The sequence below is a fragment of the Acyrthosiphon pisum genome, chromosome A1 (assembly GCF_005508785.2).
Source record: "Acyrthosiphon pisum isolate AL4f chromosome A1, pea_aphid_22Mar2018_4r6ur, whole genome shotgun sequence".
NCBI classification, from domain to species: Eukaryota; Metazoa; Arthropoda; class Insecta; order Hemiptera; family Aphididae; genus Acyrthosiphon; species Acyrthosiphon pisum.
In genome coordinates, this window is record NC_042494.1 from 84,641,092 (window position 1) to 84,659,522 (window position 18,431).

Consider the following 18,431-nt stretch of genomic DNA (forward strand, 5'->3'; position numbering starts at 1 on the left):
ACTTTTGGAGCAGTAAAAATGCTTCGATTTTCAAAAGTTGTACCTTTTCTGAAAGGAAAGTGAATCTAGTTGGTACTTTGGGGGGTCAAAAGTGAAAATTTCCCAATACTTTTCAAAAGCGGCAGGAAAAACCTTAAAAAAATAACGGAAAAACGCGAATTTTTACGCAAAACCAATTTTTGACAAAAACGAAAACTTAATTTTACTGTAACTCAAAAAATAATTATTGTAAGCACTTGAAATTTGCAACAGATGTTTATATTAGCGTTGTCTATACAGGGTTAAATTTTCAAAGTGTTTCGACTTTTTTTGAGCTATTTATAGACAAATGAAATTTTCAATTTTTCTAAGTATTTTTTTTTAAAATAACGATAAAAAATTTTTGGTTGGATAGAAAACTTTGAAAATTTAATACAAGGTTTCTTATAAGTTGTTCTCACAGTGATAAAAAAAAATCCAAAATCGTTAGTCACAATTTTTTTTTATAAGTGCTTAAAGTTTAAATTTATACGAAATATGTCAAAATTGCGAAAATTTGCAAGTAATTTTGTGGTTGAAAAATCGTAAAATTTTTTGCTTTTATAACTAAGCTTTTAAAATTTGGTACAAGGTTCTCCATAAGTTTTTCTTTAAATATCTGTAAAAAAAACTCAACCGGACTAAGACAAAAAATTTTTAGGAGTGTTTGAAATTTAAATTTTTACAAAACCGCATTAAATAACGGTTTAGCCTCAAACGATTTTTGATATTTGTTATTATTCAAAAAGTATGAGTCGTAGACACTTGAAAATTTTACCAGTTGTTTAAATTGACATTTTCTTTATATAGTTTTATTTTCAAAATATTTCACTAATTTTTAATCTATTTATAGGCAATTGAAATAATCGATTTTTTTTGATTTTTTTTTTTATAAATGTTGATAAAAAAAAATTAGCTGGGACAAAATACTTGAAAATTTAATAGAAGGGTCCACATATGTTGTTCTAACTCCCATTCAAAATTATAAAAATACATAGGCACAATTTTTTTTTATAAGCATTTAAAGTTCAAATTTTGACTAAATACGTAAAAATTACGGCAATGTTCAAATAAATCTTAAACAGAAATTCATAAAAGTTTTTTCTTTTTAATTCTAAGATTTGGAAATTTAATACAAGGCTCATAATATATTTTTACAATAGCAATTGAAAATAAAAGAAATATATAGTCACGATTTTTTTTTTATAAGCATTTAAAGTTCAAATTTTGACTAAATACGTAAAAATTACGGCAATGTTCAAATTATCTTAGACAGAGATTCATAAAAAGTTTTCTTTTTAATTCTAAGATTTGGAAATTTAATACAAGGCTCCTAACATAATTTTACAATAGCAGTTGCAAAATAAAAGGAATACATTGTCGCCAGTTTTTATTTATAGCATTTAAGGATCGAATTTATACCGAAATATGTCCAAAATTGCGAAAATTGCAAGTAATTTAGTGTGAAAAATCGTAAAAATTTTTCTTTATAACTAAGTTTTTAAAATTTAGTACAAGGTTCTCCATAAGTTTTTCTTTAAAAATAATATATCCTAGACTGACAAATCATCTCCGTTCAGAATCGTTTTTCGTATACAATGATATAATATCATTGGATTCAAATTTAATTCCATCCATTACAGTAACCCACTTGTAACCTACTGTACAGCAGAGCGACATCCACGACTTACCCGCCTTTTTCTACATACATATATAGATTATTTTTTTTAATCTCAAATATATTATAATTATAACACAAAAACAATTAATTAATTACAAAACGCTATAATATGTAGATTTTATTTGAAATATTCTTCGATTTCTAATAGCGTTTTTTTTTCAGTTTCCGGCAAGTAAAAATATAAGTAGACCAATCCAAAAATCCCAATGCCACCAAATAGAAGCATAGTGTACTCCAAGGTTAAATTAATTTCAACTATCAAATATGATTTTGTTAGTATGAACATTAATAAATACGATAAAGCTGCACATGATCCAGCTGCAACTCCTCGGCTTCTGTAAAAATAATTGTTTTAAAAAAATGTAATAACTTTCACTGCTAAAATGAATTCCTAACTGTTAAATACATATTTTAATGTTGGTAATTATCGATAGAAAACATTGTGGTTATTAATTTATTAAACGAATATCATAGGCAACTTAATTTAAAACTTAAAATAAAACAATAATAACCAAAAACGAAATCAATTGGTGAAAATAACAATATACACTATAACGATTTTCACTTTAAAATTTTAAAACCAAAATCAAATTGAATCATTAAGCTTATCATTAGTGTTGTCATTTGTCCTACATTTTCATTTCCTATCTTTTCTAAAATAATATTATTATTTATTACCAATTGTTTTAAAATCGATTTACTCAAAAAGAGTATTCAGTTTATAATTTGAAAAATCGCGATTAGTTTATTAGTTCAATTAATTTATTAATACGAAAGCCGATTAAGGCACTACTTTCTTTATATTTTGCACATATAATATTTGAATTGTATTTACTTGTTGGGAAAGATTTCGCTAACTAACATCCAAGGTAAAGTGCTGATAGAAGTTCCGAACAAGGAAATTCCGCTTAGTATCATTGTGGGAATCCAAGGAGTTGATTCAGTGTAACCATTTTTCAATGCCATGATGTATAGACCAAATAAAATTAGCAAAATAGTATTTATCGAAACCGACATAACAGCCAAAAATCTTTTTCCCAGGTGTTTGACGGATAAAACTAATATTATGCATCCGATGTTTTGTAGAACAGCAAAAATAACCTTAAAACGAAAATATATAATATTAATCCAATTACTGAAACGAGTGTATAATAATCATTTGTCGTGTGACATAAAGTATTTTCATACAAACAACAAACTTCGATCTTCAGATAAACCAACTTCATTCATTATTTGGCTAAAATACGGTTTGCTAGGCAAAAGGCAGACTATGTAGGAAATAAAAAAAACAATCATCACTAATCTGAACGGTCTGTAAACGGCCGGATCCAAGAGTTGGGCTAATTTCGAAGATATATTGTTTTTTTCAATTTTGACCTTGCCATTTCGAGTTCCAGACACTTCATTATACCGAATGAGTTCTAGGAGTTCGGCTTTGACCATTTCGGGTTTCACCCATCCTCTTAACCAACACAGGGACTTTTTAGCCTTTTCGTTTTTCCCATTGGCGATCAACCATAACGGAGACTCCGGGATCTAAAAAAAAACCAAAAACCAAATGAAAAAAAAAAAACATAAAACCGAACATTTTATTCATAAAACTATGTATAGGTAGGTTAGGTACCTATAATGAACCTTCTGAATATCATATAATTAACATACCAACATAACAAGGCATATGCACGTGATTGGACAAAGCGTGCTCAGCAATGCGACGATTCTCCATTCGAAAAAATATCCCAAAATGTAAATCAACAACATCCCTATCATGCCCGCTGTTGTCGCCAATGAAGCCATCGTTCCCCTGTGCCTAGGTTCGGTTATTTCACCAACGTACGACAATATCGGTGCTTCGCTGAATCCTATGCTTAAGCCCATCAGTACGGTGGACGCATAAAGTGAAACCACTGAGTGTGTGTAGTATAGCATTATCCATCCGAAAATACTGGGCACGTTGGCTAAAACCATGCACCGTTTCCTTCCAAATCTTTCCTGCAGGAATCCCGATAGAAAACTCCCGGTCGGATGAAATACAAATAATATGCTTCCTGTATATACATGGTTATAAATAAAATAATATATTAGGTATATTAGTAGGTAAACTGCACGTATGTGTGCGAGTGATTTGAATAGGAGTGCGTTCCTACTACAGTTTGAATTTTTTTTTTATTTATTAAGAAATTGGAATATTTCGCACAATTCAAAAAAAAAAATTTAGTGAGAAAGAAAACCGTTTTCCCATTAAAGTACGTTTTCCTTGCAGCGCGCTAACGCGGTCAACCACCGGTCCGAACACAGTCTGCGTCATAATGCCCTAATGTTCCGCTGTTTAACCTTACATGATAAACATATCTTAACGGAATAGTCAATATGAATTATTTAATTCAAATGAGTTATGGAAATTATATTATATTTGTTAATGTATCGTAAGATTTGTTGAAATTTTAATTAATATTTTTTAGGATGTTATAAGAACTGATGTCAATGCGATCAAAATCATGTAAGTACCTATACAATAGTAGCAAAATTCATTTAATTGTAAAACTTGTAGATTTGAATTTTAAGACATAAAATGGGTGTTAAAAATGTAGGTACGTTGAATCCAAAAACTACACACTTTATAATTAGGTACATACAATTAATGTACCTATATATTCTTAAATGCAAAATATATTGTTTATACTTTATTATTTATATATATTTTTAAACAATTTATATAAATTAGTCACTTAAATTTATCATAATTATTACCTATAAAGAAATTCAAGATTTTTTTCATGTTACAATAACAATTTCATCTTCTTTGTAAACATGAGTTATTTTAGATTCTATTGGTTTTACAATGATGTGTGTTTTTCTTATGCCAGTTTACACGAAAATTAGTTGAAAAATTGCATCAATATTCATCATTGAGCCGTATAAATGGTAGTTTCTAGTAGTAAATTAGATCTAGTTGGTACTTTTTAAAGGCCAAAATAGAAATTGCCCAGCATTTTTCAAAATGATTGAGAAGAGGTCAAAATGTCCCCAAAACGGATCAAAATTTTCCCGGATCAATATGTCCCGTTACTACAGTAATGTTTATTTTTTTCACTTATTTAGCAGATCATATAATAAATCGAGTTTTATAGCAATAACCGTTGAAATGAAAATAATATCTAAACAAAAATAAAAGAAAAATCGTACACGGTACACATAATATTATACTTACCGTACCACGATACTTCCTCTGTTGTCAATGAGAATTCACTTTTTGGGTTGTTGTACAAATCTTGAATTACAATTGTTGACATCGTTAATTCCATGCCCAATCCCACTAATAAGAAACTCTGTGCTATGGTGGCGCACACCTGCAGCGTATTTTGAGTTTAAATCTTTTATTATATTATTATGTTTGTCGTTGTATACGTAAATACGATATATTATGTACTAACTTGTGCCAATGTCGACATCGCGCCATAGTTTTTGGCAGCATTGTCCCCGTCGATGTCAATTTTATTGGACATTGATGGTGGTAGGTAATACGATAATATTATAATATATACAAATTTATTAATATGGTTTAAAAAACAACCATAAGTATAAAAGAATTATTTAACTGAATTTGACATATTGTTTACAATAAATATTATGTTTAAATAATACTAACTACGCAAGTACCTAATGTTACGATTTATGAAACATTGTAACACAACAAAATGCTAATGAATACTAATTGATTCAACACACAAAATAGTATTTTAAGTCAAAAGGCTTGTAGATAAAATTTTAATTTCTACGAAACGACTCCATTCAGATAACATTTTAAACAATCAGGTTTAAGGTCCATAAATTATAAATGTTTTATTTTATTCACAATAATTCATTACTCTCTCATAATACTAATTATTATATACATAATTATCTACCGTATGTTGTTAACCGAAATGCCAACAGTTGTATTTATAACACAATATATAGTATATAAATATTGTATATCTACATATCCATAATATAGTAGTTGTATAATATTATTATGTATATGGGTATATACTATATATATATATATATAATATTAATATATAATATATTATGTAATATAATCGAGAGTTTCCTGACTGATTGTCTGATCAACGCAGAGCCTAAACTATGATAGCTAGAGACTTGAAATTTTTACAGAACCTTCGTTTCATAATATAAATGCCCACTAAGAAAATATTTAATAAAATCACATTTTAAAGAGGTGCTCCTCACACTGGGATTTGTAGATTCATGAAAAACTTTTGTCCATACAGGGTTGCCATTGCAGGTTATTAGCAATTGGCTACAGAATATAAATTAGTTATTATTTATTATGATTGTGGATTGTATATCATTGTAAACCTGTATTTTATAATATTTAGTCAAAACCATCCAAATTACTGTGTTGAAAATCTATATGGTTAACATTTAATGAAGTTTAAGAGTTTAAAGACGGAGTAAATCCACGGGCATTAATTTGTCAGTTATAAAATAAGTATTGACTTTTCTACGCCTTTACGTTGTCATAGAAAAGAAACTATATCAGTTTATTATTATTATTATTGGTACTTTTTCCTTTGGTTAATTAGTTGATTAGTCTAATAATTATTCCATTTCATACCAAAAGTTTCGGTTGAAGACAAGTTATAGACGGCTATCGAACGATTGAGAACGTTATACGTTTTTAGCCGAACGGTTGAGAACACTTGAAATTAACAAAGCACTTACCGCTGACCCAAAAAATACCCAAAAAAGAATACGATTGAGAACGAATTTACGTGCAACGTTGCCATATCATTTATTTGGCTATTGAAAGATTCATGCCCGTATGCATAAAATAAATATTCTTGAAAAAAGTCATCAATTAATAATTATAACCTTATACAAATATATGGGCACCTAATAATATATAATACAAATATATGAATATAAAATGTAAAATAATATGTATTACTTATACAAATATGTAATACACAGAACGATTTTTTAAGCATGACCACGTCCATTTATCCTTTTAATAATACTTTTATTCAAATTCTGATTTTATAAGTATACCTGAAGACAAATATTTTCAAATTACTGATCATTTGTACTACTCAAATAATGTCCTGTGTCATTATATGTATCCTGAGATATAGAAAAATTTTTATACTGGAGTAATGTTAAGTCAAAAATTAATAAAATAAGATTTACCGAATTGAAAATTCAAACATAAAATAACGATTTCTCTTCAAAATTTTTTTATATTTTGTTATTAAAATTCAAAAAATATTAATTGTAGAAACTAGAAAGTACTACCTATATAAACATAAAACATTCCACTTCTACTAAAATCATCATTATTTTTATATACAACAAATATTTTGTAATGGTTAGATTAATCTTAAATAACTTATAAACATTTGCAATTTTTAACATATATAACAATAAAATGAGTATATTATAACGAAATTAGTAAATGTGATTGTAGACACACAATTTGGAAGTCAAGTCAAGTCACGACATATCTTTGTGTACTGTCGTCTGCAGTGACGCCGGATCACCAAAATAAAGGTGTGACAACATTTCATTATGACACCCACCCATATATATACATTTAGGTGTGCCCCACCCACCCCCACCACCAAAAAAAAAATTGCTGTAGCCCCCAAAAATTCAGAGCAGTAGAGCACGTCAATCAAAGCTGTAGTATAGGCCTCATAGGTTAAAAATTGCAATTTCCCAACTTCGAAACTCAAATTGCTGATAACTGCTGAATCTAAATTAATTTTAAATTACAGTTATGTTATATTTTACTTATATAATTAATAGTTACATTTATTTATTAATTTTAAATTTTAAAAAAAAGTATAATTTAACTTTTGCAAAAAAAACAGTTAATATCAGTAATCAAATTAATTCATTACATGGCATCTAAGAAACAAAGTTTTTTCTTGAATCAAATGCACTATGTAGCAATTGGAAACACAAATAATTAGGTATATGATTAGAATAGTAGATTCAACACAACTTAAACAAATAAATTAAGCACTAGAAAATAAATATTATTCAATTTTTTTTAGTAGTAATAGGTGTAAAATAAAAAAATATTTTGATAAAATGTATCATACAAATGTGTATTAAAAAAAACTGTTATAATTTATAATATAATATGTAGATATAAACTTTTTTCAAATATATGTAGGTACTATAATTAGAATAATTTTTTTAAGATATTACTATTATTTGAAAAAGTGGTAATAATTTTATCTGGACATAAAGTAATATATCCTTTTCACAAGATATTAACATTAGAGATTCCAGCCACTCATCCCCCATTGTACTTCTTAATCTAGTTTTGATCAGCTTCAATTTCGAAAATGTCCTTTCTTAGATACGATTTTCAACTAGGTTATTTATAAACATTTTTTCCAAATATCGCTGGGTGCTGATAGTTGGTTGTTATATCAATAGTAAATTAAATCTAACTAGGACAAAATAGAAAGATAAAACTGCGAATACACCTACACGTCACCGCAAATCGCGACCATCTTGCACGGCCGTTGCCCGTTTATTTATGTAGATTTATGGCTTATCCGCTTACAGTAGCGGATCCAAGAGGGAAGGGTAAAAGGGAGAATTGCCCCCTCCCAATTACCATAGTTTTTCTTTGTTTTACATTGTGTTTAGCCAATTTTAAAGCCAATTTTGGAACTTTTTGTACTTTTGCCCCCCCCCCAAAAAAAAAAAAATAATAACCCTGGATCCACCACTGCCCGACTATTCTTTTATTATTAGATTACTGACATACTGTATAAACAAGATTTCTTAATTTGTGACTATACTATACTATTAATTGCTTTATTAGCTATAGTGCAGCTATACACAATTTTATTGTATACAACGTTAATGCGTACTATTAAGTATTACTATTTTTATATTGCATAGGTGACACCTAACGGTAGAATGGTACCATCTAACCACCCACGACCCACCCCTTAAAAAAGGTGTGACCGCTGTCACACCTTTATACCGTGTTCGGCGCCACATGGTCGTCTGTCAAAACCATAATATGGAAACGAGAAAAAGCCTGGGAATACAAGACAGCCTCTATGAAGCCCTTAGCCCAATCGAAGACAATATCAACAAAATTATCCATCCAATTCTTCAAACATATTGATATGTACCTACAACTAGAAAAACCATTCTATTCATAAATATGTAGAATTAATTTTTAATATTGTTGTAAGCTACCTAATAAAGTAATAACTTTAGTTGTGAAAATTCAAAATTGCACCAATGTATTTAATTACGATAAAAACTTGTTGGATTACTATTTACAATGAAATAAACTAAAATTGTATGATGACTAATCATTATTTTACGTGTGAATATCTAACGATGTCAAAATTTAAATATCACTATATCAGCCGCACATAAAAAATATTTGTATATCCACCCTATAATGAATCTTTTGTTTCATTTTCAAGCTGTTTTACCTATCACCTTTTTTATCAACATTATTTATTGAAAAAAAATTTTAATTCAAATAGTAGGTTTTGGTATATACTATGTTATATTATTAAGTAGCAAAAAAGTAGCCGAAATATATTATAAATTATACCATGTATAGAAAATGTTACGTTCATAGCATACCTATTTATTTAGTCATGTTGTAGACCGAAACAGACTGTATAATTCGCATACAATAGCAGCACCAAAATTTGTAGTTTTCCCCAGATATTTATTTTTTTGTTTCTCCCAATTATTTTTAAAAGTACTGGGAACTTTTTATTATTATCTCCCAAAAATACTAACTAAATCCAATTTTCTATCAGAAACCATACTCAAAGTTAAAGATCAAAACATTATTTCTACTATAAACCGTGTAAACATACACACAACATAAAATACACATCAGTAAAATATTGGATCCAATTATTGAAAAATCAATATATTCTCGATTCGCTGAAAATCAAAAATGATTTATTAAAAAAACATTCCAAAATTAATTTATTTAAATAAAAAAATTTACAAAACAATAAAAAAATCTACAATCAATTTTACATTTCACCAACAAATTATATAGGTACATAATACATGTAGATACAACATTTAGCGATTTTTCTATATACTATTATTAAAATACTAAATTAACTTAAATTTAATATATTTACATAAAATAATATCATAACTGAAAATGTTATTAAACCGTATATAGGCAATTGAACCTAATATATACCTAATATTTTATATTGTCGGAACATATATAAGTTTGAAGGATGCGACACTATGTTTACTATATATATATTTTAAACGTATAACATATTATACAAACCAATTTCGTGTTGTTAGCTTTAATATTAGATAAAACTATTAGAGTGTGTATATAACTTATCATATATAATTACAGGATAAGGATATTATCTGTTTTTATTGGTTGGATTGTTAACGATATTTTCATTTTTAAACGTGTTACGAGGATTTTTAAATATTGTAATATTTTACATACTCATTTCTTACTTAAAAATTAAATATAGTAGAAAATACCAATGTTTTAGTTTGATTAATGAGCTCATCTTTAAGTTTGATTGTAGCTCTATCACTCATTAAAACTAATAACACATAAACATAATTGGTTCTGCCGAAAGAAAATTTTGTCACGTTGTACGTGAAAACCAACCTATGTGGGTAGCAACTTTTTAGAATTTAATACATTAAAAACAATGAATTAAAAAAATTTGAATTAATCAAAATTAATAAAAAAAAAAAAAGTAATCATAATAATTTAGTTTAGCCGTTTTTAGTCGATACAAAAAATTCTTCAATTTCTAATAATGTTTTATTTTCAGTTTCCGGGAAATAAAAATAGAAATAGATCAAACCAAAAACGCCAACACAACCAAAGAGAATCATAGTGTACTCCAGACTTAAATACATTTCAACTATTAAGTATGATTTTGTTAGTGTGAATAATATAATATAGGCCAATCCCGACGATGCAGATGTAGCAACTCCTCGGCTTCTGTAGGGAAAAAAATTCAACTAGAAGCAAATTCAAATATAAGGTTTAGATATTTAAAATATATGGTACCTATTAATTATTATTTTTAAGCTTAATTATTTTTTTACAGATTATATGGTACCCTAAAATATAATATTATATAATTTACAAAAATTAATAAAAATTGTAAATGTTTATTATAGCGATAACGTTTGTAAGAAACATCTGAATTATGATTTATGGTTATAGCTATTAAAAACATTTTTAAAATTAAAAATGCAATGAATAATTAAATACTTGGATGCTAAACGTTATTTGTATAGATACCTAGTATTAATATAAAACAATTATTAAATTGCAATCGTCTAATTTAATAAATTAAAATAGTATATAGATTATAGCCACAAATCCATTGATAATTTTCAATCATCATTAAATATGAAAAAATCAGCAGGACAATAATTATAATAAAAAAAAACCATTTGATCAAGTTTGAAAAAAAATATTCAACTCGAAATGATTGGTTTAAAGATAAACTGCGCATTCTGTGAGAAACATAAAGTACATTAAATAAAAATATAAATATTTTACTTGTTGGGAAAAACTTCAATGAGTATCATCCAGGGAATGCACGAAATTCCACATGAGCCGATAAAGTAAATGCCGCACAGAAATGTCAAGGAAATCAAAGGAGAATATGAAAAATATTCTGCCTTCACTGAAATAATGTATGCACCAAAAGATAACAATAAAACAGTGTTTATCGATAACGTTAATAGAGTCAATAATCTTTTCCCAGTCCGATGAACAGTCACAGTCGCTATGATGCACCCGATGCTCGTCAAGCCTGTCAGGAGGACCTAAAATGATAATGAAAGGTTGCAGTCGATTACAGTTTAATATAGATAATATCAGCATTACGAAACCGACGGTTCGATAAGTTCATACCAACGATTCGTTTTGGTTATCGAATAAACCAACTTCTTTCATTATTTTGGTGATAAATGGTCTGGTAGGGAAAATGCTGACTACGAAAGATACGAAGAAAATAATCAGCATCAATCTCAGTGGTCTATAGACTGCCGGGTTTTTGAACTGGGCTAAGTTCGAAAGAAACTTCTTATTATTATCGTCTGTATCAATTTTGCCACCTTGTGTTCCAGATACTTGATTGTAATGAACCAGTTCGAGAAATTCTGGGTTAATTTTTTCAGGTTCCACCCATCCCCTCAACCAACACATGGCCTTTTTGGCCTTATCATTTCGACCTTTGGCGATCAACCAAATGGGTGACTCCGGGATCTATGCAACAAAACAAAAACCATACGCCGTCAATGTCACAACAAATATTATTCAATTAAATACAATATACCTATGCAATGTATGCATTGACAAAAATCCACAAATATTACGATTAATAATAATACAAGGTGTAATAGAAAGACTTAACAAAAAAAAAAAAAAAAATTATGCTACTTTAACGTATGACAAAAATTGTTAAAATTATATGATTAGTAAATAGTTTAAGAAATATACCCATGTTAGCAAATTTCCAAAAATAATATTTTTTAAAAAGTTATTGCGTTCCAGATTAATTTAATTGAAAAATTATTGATATTCTAAAAAAATTCTAAAAATAAACTCCTTGCTTTAAATAATTTTTTTTACCATCCAAATCATTCTTATAATCAGTTTCACAAATTGACTATTTTGAATTTATTCAAAAAAATTTAAATCAAATTTAAATTTTTTTATTTTTGGTATTAAAAAATAAAAATAATTTTTTTTATTACACATTTAGCGTAAGTGGCTATAATTATAAAATGTTTTAAAATATTGATTAGAACAAAAGTTATCCCAAAAGTTAGTTCTATCTGTTACACCTTGTATATATAAAATCGGAGAATTACGTACGAAAATTACGAAACATATGCACATAATGGGACAGAACGTGCTGAACAGTGCCACGGTCCTCCAGTCGAAAAACAGTCCCAAGATGTACATGAGCAATGTGCCTATTCTCATGGCCGTGCTTCCCAGCGAACCCAGAGATCCTCTGAGCCTGGGTTCTGATATCTCTCCGACGTACGACGATGTGGATCCGGCACCGAATCCCGTGCTGAACCCCATCAGTAAGGTCGACGCGCAAAGTAACACCGACGAGTGTGCCGAGTACAGCAGCACCCATCCGAAGATACTGGGCACGTTTGCGAGTATCATACAGCGTTTCTTTCCGAACTTATCTTGCAGGATCCCCGACAGTAAACATCCGACCGGGTGGATTATGAACAACAAGCTTCCTGTAAAGTCGCGAATACGAAAATAATATTATATTATATTCAACATGATTAGACATTAATGTGCAGACGATCGCCGAAATGCGTATAAAAACTGCACTTCCAATGTGACCTGAATCGGTTTGTTGAATTCGGGGTGCACAACGTGGTTTGTAATTTGTATGTACCTAAACATTAAGTTATTAAGACGTATACATTGGTTTTTTCTAAGCAGCCCTATATATATATCAAATATTAAACTTCTGTATTTTTTTTTTTTTTTTTTATTGAACTTAAGCCCGGCAACTGTGGCCATTAGCTGTTTTGTTGTTTTGTAGGGGGAGGGGAACGGTTAGAACGGCCGGTTGAAACACGTTTTTAGGTCGGGGGATGGCGACCTCACTCTCTGGACAGTTGCCTGCCCAGAGAGAGGAGCCGCCCGTCCGTTTTTTTTCATAGATAATAAAATGAAATTAAAATACTGTACCATAAATCATAAATGTATTAATAGTATAAATTAATGATATGCACATCACGTTATGTGTGTAAAATATATTTAATACCATATTATAACTGTACTATTGCCCTCCGTGGGCGTAAATTATTAAATTAATAAATAAGCTTCCCGTAAAGTGCCGAATATGAAAATAATGATATTATATATTATATAGCTAGATATTAACGTGCAGGTGATCCCAATCCCAATCCCGATCCCACTTCTGAAAATCATTACCTTATAGTGTTATTATTTTTATTATACTAGTCCTATTGTGTACTTTAATTAAATAATCGTACCGTACGCGATATTATGCATCTACCTATTAGTTATTATGATAATATTATAATTATAATATTATATAGTTTACAGTTTTTAGGAATATTTTGTATTTCATAATATTCTTAAAAATATTTACGAGTTATTGTTTATTTAAACTCTAGCACGAAATACTAATCAGCTGATACCTATACCTACTCATACGATCTGTGTTACTCCTATAGGTAATATAAATTTAATATTTCATCACTGTTATTATCGACTGTTCAATAATATGTACAGTGTATATCCCACTAAAATTTTAACGTTATTAAAACAGCCCATCGTACGACTGACTAAGTAAATCGTCTTATCCGTTTTGCAAGGTTTAAACTTTAGATGTTATAACGTACCTATAGTTTATATTATCGCACAGGTTAAATTTAAAACAACATACCTATTATTATTATGTAAGTAATATTGTTAAGACATTCAGTTTATTACATATACCTAGTATCAAATAAATAATCGTTAAGAAATACTTAATAATCTTGAAAGTATTAAATTAAACATAATTATGTTCGAAAACTGTTAACCTTTTCTGGCTTCAACACCCTTGAACTATTATGTCCGAGACATTTTCAACAACAATTTTCACCTACACTTTAATGGGAAAAAATTAAAATTCTAACCGTCCAACGACCGTTTAATAACCTATCGACAATTATTATAGTAGACATTGATAATCAATTTACTTACCGTACCACGAGGCCTCGGTGATCGTTATTGAGAATTCACTATTTGGATTCCGATACAAGTCGCGAATGACTATCGCAGATATCGATAGGTTCATGCCCAACCCGATGAACAGAAAACTCTGCGCTATTGTGGCCAAACACTTTCACATATTTCGATAAAGGTAAGACATTTTTTATTTAAAACTTTTGTTTTCACAAACGAAACACTTACTTGTGCCAACGTCGCCTTCGGGCCATATTTTCGTGTGGAGTCTTGTGCTTGGATTTCTTTTACGTCAGGCATTGATAATAGAACATCAACAAAATGTGATATAATGAATGGGATTTTATTGATCAATGGCAAATACGTAAATATAAATTCGAATCGTGAACGTGTAAAAAGTATTTTACACCTCTTACTGTTATCAACACCACGGCATATTAATATGTTCAAGTACCAATAGTGATTACGGCAAACTGCAGCATGTTATTTCGCTACAAAATGTTATTCACATTGATACGAGTGCTGACATTTTATACTAGCTCATCATTATTATCGTTGAACAGATAACCGTCAAATACAAAACATCATAATAGCATTGCTTATATAATGGTTACAGATTATTTAATGTATTTTTAATTATTTGTGTAGGCAGTTATTAAATAATTAAACTATTAATACGATAGTAATTTAAATCTGTATATTGTAATCTGAATAAATATTTTAATAACCAATTAACGTGGACCGTGTCATATTATTTTAATGTAAACAATTCAAATAATAGTTACGATTAAATTAATTTTAATCATACTACCGAAACCTCCATACCACACGTTAAACAGTAATTTATTCTGATATAAGTAAGTATTACATCTGTAAGTCTCAAAGCCCATACTATATCTATATTGTTATTTGTTCTTATTCTTGAGTAGGTCCGGTGGACCTGTAGCATATTAAGGATTTTTGCTTGAGGGATATGTGTTTATTACGCTTTGTTACCTAAAAAAATAAAATTTTAATGACAGTTAAAAAAATAAAGACTAAAAAATCGAAAACTAAAAATGTCCGCTCAAAAAAAGAGCTCAAAATGAGTCATAATATTAAAAAAATTGTATGCTGTATTTCAAATACATGTCATTAATGTTATTTGTTTTAGAGTTACACTAAAAACCAAAATCGATTTTCCCGAAAACCGATTTTTACGTAAAAATGTCCTTATATTTTTTTTTAATTTTCCCTGTGCTTTTGAAAACTACTGGTAATTTTAAATTTTGACCTTCCCAATGCACCAACTAGATTCACTTTCCCATCGATCAAAATACTCTGAAGTTGAAAATTGAAACATTATTTTGACTACTTATTGTGTACACATACACAAAATATAAAAATAAAAATAAAACACATATCATTGTAAAATCAATAGATACATTAAACTTTATACAGTATTTCCATATAAGTTAGATTCGAATGATATAAAGTTTTAACTTTAAACAATTCTCGGTAAATATTTTTTGACATGAAAACGAAATAGACTAAAATAGTGAAATATAATAAAATTAAAAACAAAATAAATTAACTTAACTTACGTCTTAAAATTAAAAATTAATTCATTAATTTCACGTTAGTTAAAAAGATATTAAATTTTTAGTAAGTTTACAGTTAAGTTAATGAAAAGCCAAAAGTAGCTAGTTAAGTTAAAAAGTTAAATTAAAATTAACTTTTTAACTTAACTTCAACTTTTAACTCGTTAATGCCCAGCCTTCGTATTTTGCGTCCATATTATGTTAAAATTACATAATATGTTATTATTATTAAATAATCTGTTACATTTTTTTAGAGTATCGGCATCACCAACTATAATAATGAGATAAAATTGGTACTTAACAATATAATATTTACACGAGTGGATTTTTATCACAATTATTAATGTTACTATTTAAACTTTAAACTAATTTAGGTGCGATTAAACGGCTTAGTAGGACAATGATTTGTTTACTTCTACTGCTTACAATTTTGTACAATATTATGTAATATTTAAACATAATGTAAGTATCACTTTTTCAAATGTGCATAAATTATATTATATTTTAAAAGCTCCAATTTAGATAGGCCAAATACACAAAATTGAATATTAACAGTTAATTTGGCTATTTTGACGAACGACCGGCAGACATACAAACACAATTACCTCTATAATCTATATATAAAGTATCAAAAAAAATGTAATGTTCAGCTTAGGCGGAAATTGGGAGGGGGCTTGAGGGGAATAAGCCCCCCCTCCAGAAGTTCAAATTATAGGTCTTAGCCACCCTGGCCCACAAAATTTTAAAGTGACTAAATATACAATAATTGCTATAATTGTAAAATTCATTTTTAATAACTGAATAAAAAAATAAATTATAAAAAAATAGTCTGTGATAAAAATTAAATTAAATTTCTAAGATTTTACTAACTTGGAATGGTCGTAATTATGTAGTATTAATAATAAGTAATAATACCCGCATAGGTTGTTTATCAGCAATCGTCCGCGTCGCGTAGCGCATCGTCCCGGTTTCGATGAAATTACATCTTAATATGGTATGGAGGTAACTACTAACTATGTGACTTATACATTTTGTACGAGACACCTCTTTTGTATTTTCCGACTTTATTTGAACCCTTAAATCCACCATTAGTTATAATTCTAAATTAAAAATGAATAACTTAATAATTTCTGTTTAGAATACTTCTAAAATGTTAAAGATAAAGCACATAGGTAATTTTTTTTTGTACTTAATTATGGTCAAATTGTTTAGTATGTTGAACTTTGTAATTTGTCTCGTTAAAACAAATAATTGTGAGCGGCTCTAGTACAGTGGAACCTATAGGTGTAATGAGCATATAATGCTCAGCCCCCCCCCCCCCTAGTAATTTCACCAAATTTCCTCTTATTATGTTCAGGTACTCAAGCTCAATCAACTCCATATTCAAATTTAACTCGCGAATTTCTCCAATTATTTAAGGTACTATAAATATGACGTAATTGATGACAAATTAAGTAAACATATTAATAATATAGCACATGGGTATATTGTATAATATATATTATCAACATTATTTGATGCAGACAATAATAGCTGACTCTGTACACTATGTTGCCCGTTAAAAAGGCCAACTCTATATAGGTAATTCAAACTTTGTTCTATTCGTTGCCCGTTAAAAATACAAATTCTATAGGAATGATCAAACTTTGTTCAATTCGTTATTTAATATTCATTATTCGGTATAATGGTGATCAAAACTTAAACATTTTCATCGAACATTTTGAATCTCTAAATACTTGTGCAAGAATCACTTTAAAATGAGAATTTTGGAAAATGATTTCTTAGGTACTGCACACCACGGACTAAGATATACAGGACTGGAAACGACGGCGTTATCAATGGAACTAATGTACAACGCAAGTTGGTACAACGTTGATCTTAACGCCATCTAGGAATATTCTATTTTGAAGTTCATAACTATAGATACCTTATACCTACTTCGAAATTCAAATACTGTGCAGTTATTTGTGCATACATAAAAAATAACAACAATAAATCACATTTATAAAAACAAGAATTAAAGATATATGATGGAATGCACCTCTTTTTAAAGAACATATGTTTTTATATTCTAAAATATATATTTTACGTTGGGTAACTTCATTAGCCTGTAATTCATTATATTATAAGAATAGTTTATAATTTATTTTGCTTGTATCGATTCACTTATACTTTGTAGTGTTTTTAATACTTAAATACTTCCCTTGGTTTAATAGTATATATTAAGTATGAAAAATATTTGAGTAGTTAGAGTAATGTTTTAAATACTTTAAAAATTACCTTAACAACATTACAAACTTCCAAGTTATATACAGACTACAATTAATAGAAACTTGATTGTATAATAGTTTATCAATTGCATAATTATAAAATTTCCAACCGATGTTGCTCATTTCGC

The 18,431-nt window shown here is 28.5% G+C and overlaps 2 protein-coding genes across 4 annotated transcripts; both read right to left on the reverse strand.

The window, feature by feature from the left end:
- Positions 1-1,775: 1,775 nt before the first annotated feature.
- LOC100164894 (facilitated trehalose transporter Tret1) lies at positions 1,776-5,407 on the reverse strand. 2 transcript variants are annotated; one of them, XM_001943540.5, is made up of 6 exons: positions 5,134-5,407; positions 4,911-5,049; positions 3,362-3,747; positions 2,888-3,235; positions 2,535-2,800; positions 1,776-2,034 (listed from the first exon to the last, which is right to left on the reverse strand). In XM_001943540.5, the coding sequence occupies exons 1-6, from the start codon at positions 5,203-5,205 to the stop codon at positions 1,818-1,820; spliced, it is 1,428 nt and encodes a 475-aa protein (XP_001943575.1). In that variant the 5' UTR covers positions 5,206-5,407; the 3' UTR covers positions 1,776-1,817. The 2 variants fall into 2 exon arrangements, with proteins under 2 accessions (XP_001943575.1, XP_016662823.1); XM_016807334.2 differs by having other exon boundaries at positions 4,911-5,073; positions 5,134-5,246.
- A 4,261-nt stretch (positions 5,408-9,668) lies between these two features.
- On the reverse strand, positions 9,669-15,016 carry LOC100166904 (facilitated trehalose transporter Tret1). Of its 2 annotated transcripts, none has more exons than XM_001943486.5 (6): positions 14,682-15,016; positions 14,472-14,610; positions 12,597-12,982; positions 11,631-11,984; positions 11,274-11,542; positions 9,669-10,703 (listed from the first exon to the last, which is right to left on the reverse strand). In XM_001943486.5, the coding sequence occupies exons 1-6, from the start codon at positions 14,751-14,753 to the stop codon at positions 10,472-10,474; spliced, it is 1,452 nt and encodes a 483-aa protein (XP_001943521.2). In that variant the 5' UTR covers positions 14,754-15,016; the 3' UTR covers positions 9,669-10,471. The 2 variants fall into 2 exon arrangements, with proteins under 2 accessions (XP_001943521.2, XP_008186586.1); XM_008188364.3 differs by having other exon boundaries at positions 10,564-10,723; positions 14,682-15,013.
- Between the last annotated feature and the right edge of the window lie 3,415 nt (positions 15,017-18,431).

Bases quoted from the DNA above. Each gene is read 5' to 3' on its own strand.
- LOC100164894 (XM_001943540.5), bottom strand. From the start codon at position 5,205: ATGTCCAATAAAATTGACATCGACGGGGACAATGCTGCCAAAAACTAT. The intron at 5,050-5,133 runs GTTAGTACATAA...AATACGCTGCAG, and splicing joins CGATGTCGACATTGGCACAA to GTGTGCGCCACCATAGCACA. The intron at 2,035-2,534 runs GTAAATACAATT...TTATTTTTACAG, and splicing joins AGCGAAATCTTTCCCAACAA to AAGCCGAGGAGTTGCAGCTG.
- LOC100166904 (XM_001943486.5), bottom strand. From the start codon at position 14,753: ATGCCTGACGTAAAAGAAATCCAAGCACAAGACTCCACACGAAAATAT. The intron at 11,985-12,596 runs GTACGTAATTCT...TTTGTTGCATAG, and splicing joins GCATATGTTTCGTAATTTTC to ATCCCGGAGTCACCCATTTG. The intron at 10,704-11,273 runs GTAAAATATTTA...TTTTCCCTACAG, and splicing joins ATTGAAGTTTTTCCCAACAA to AAGCCGAGGAGTTGCTACAT.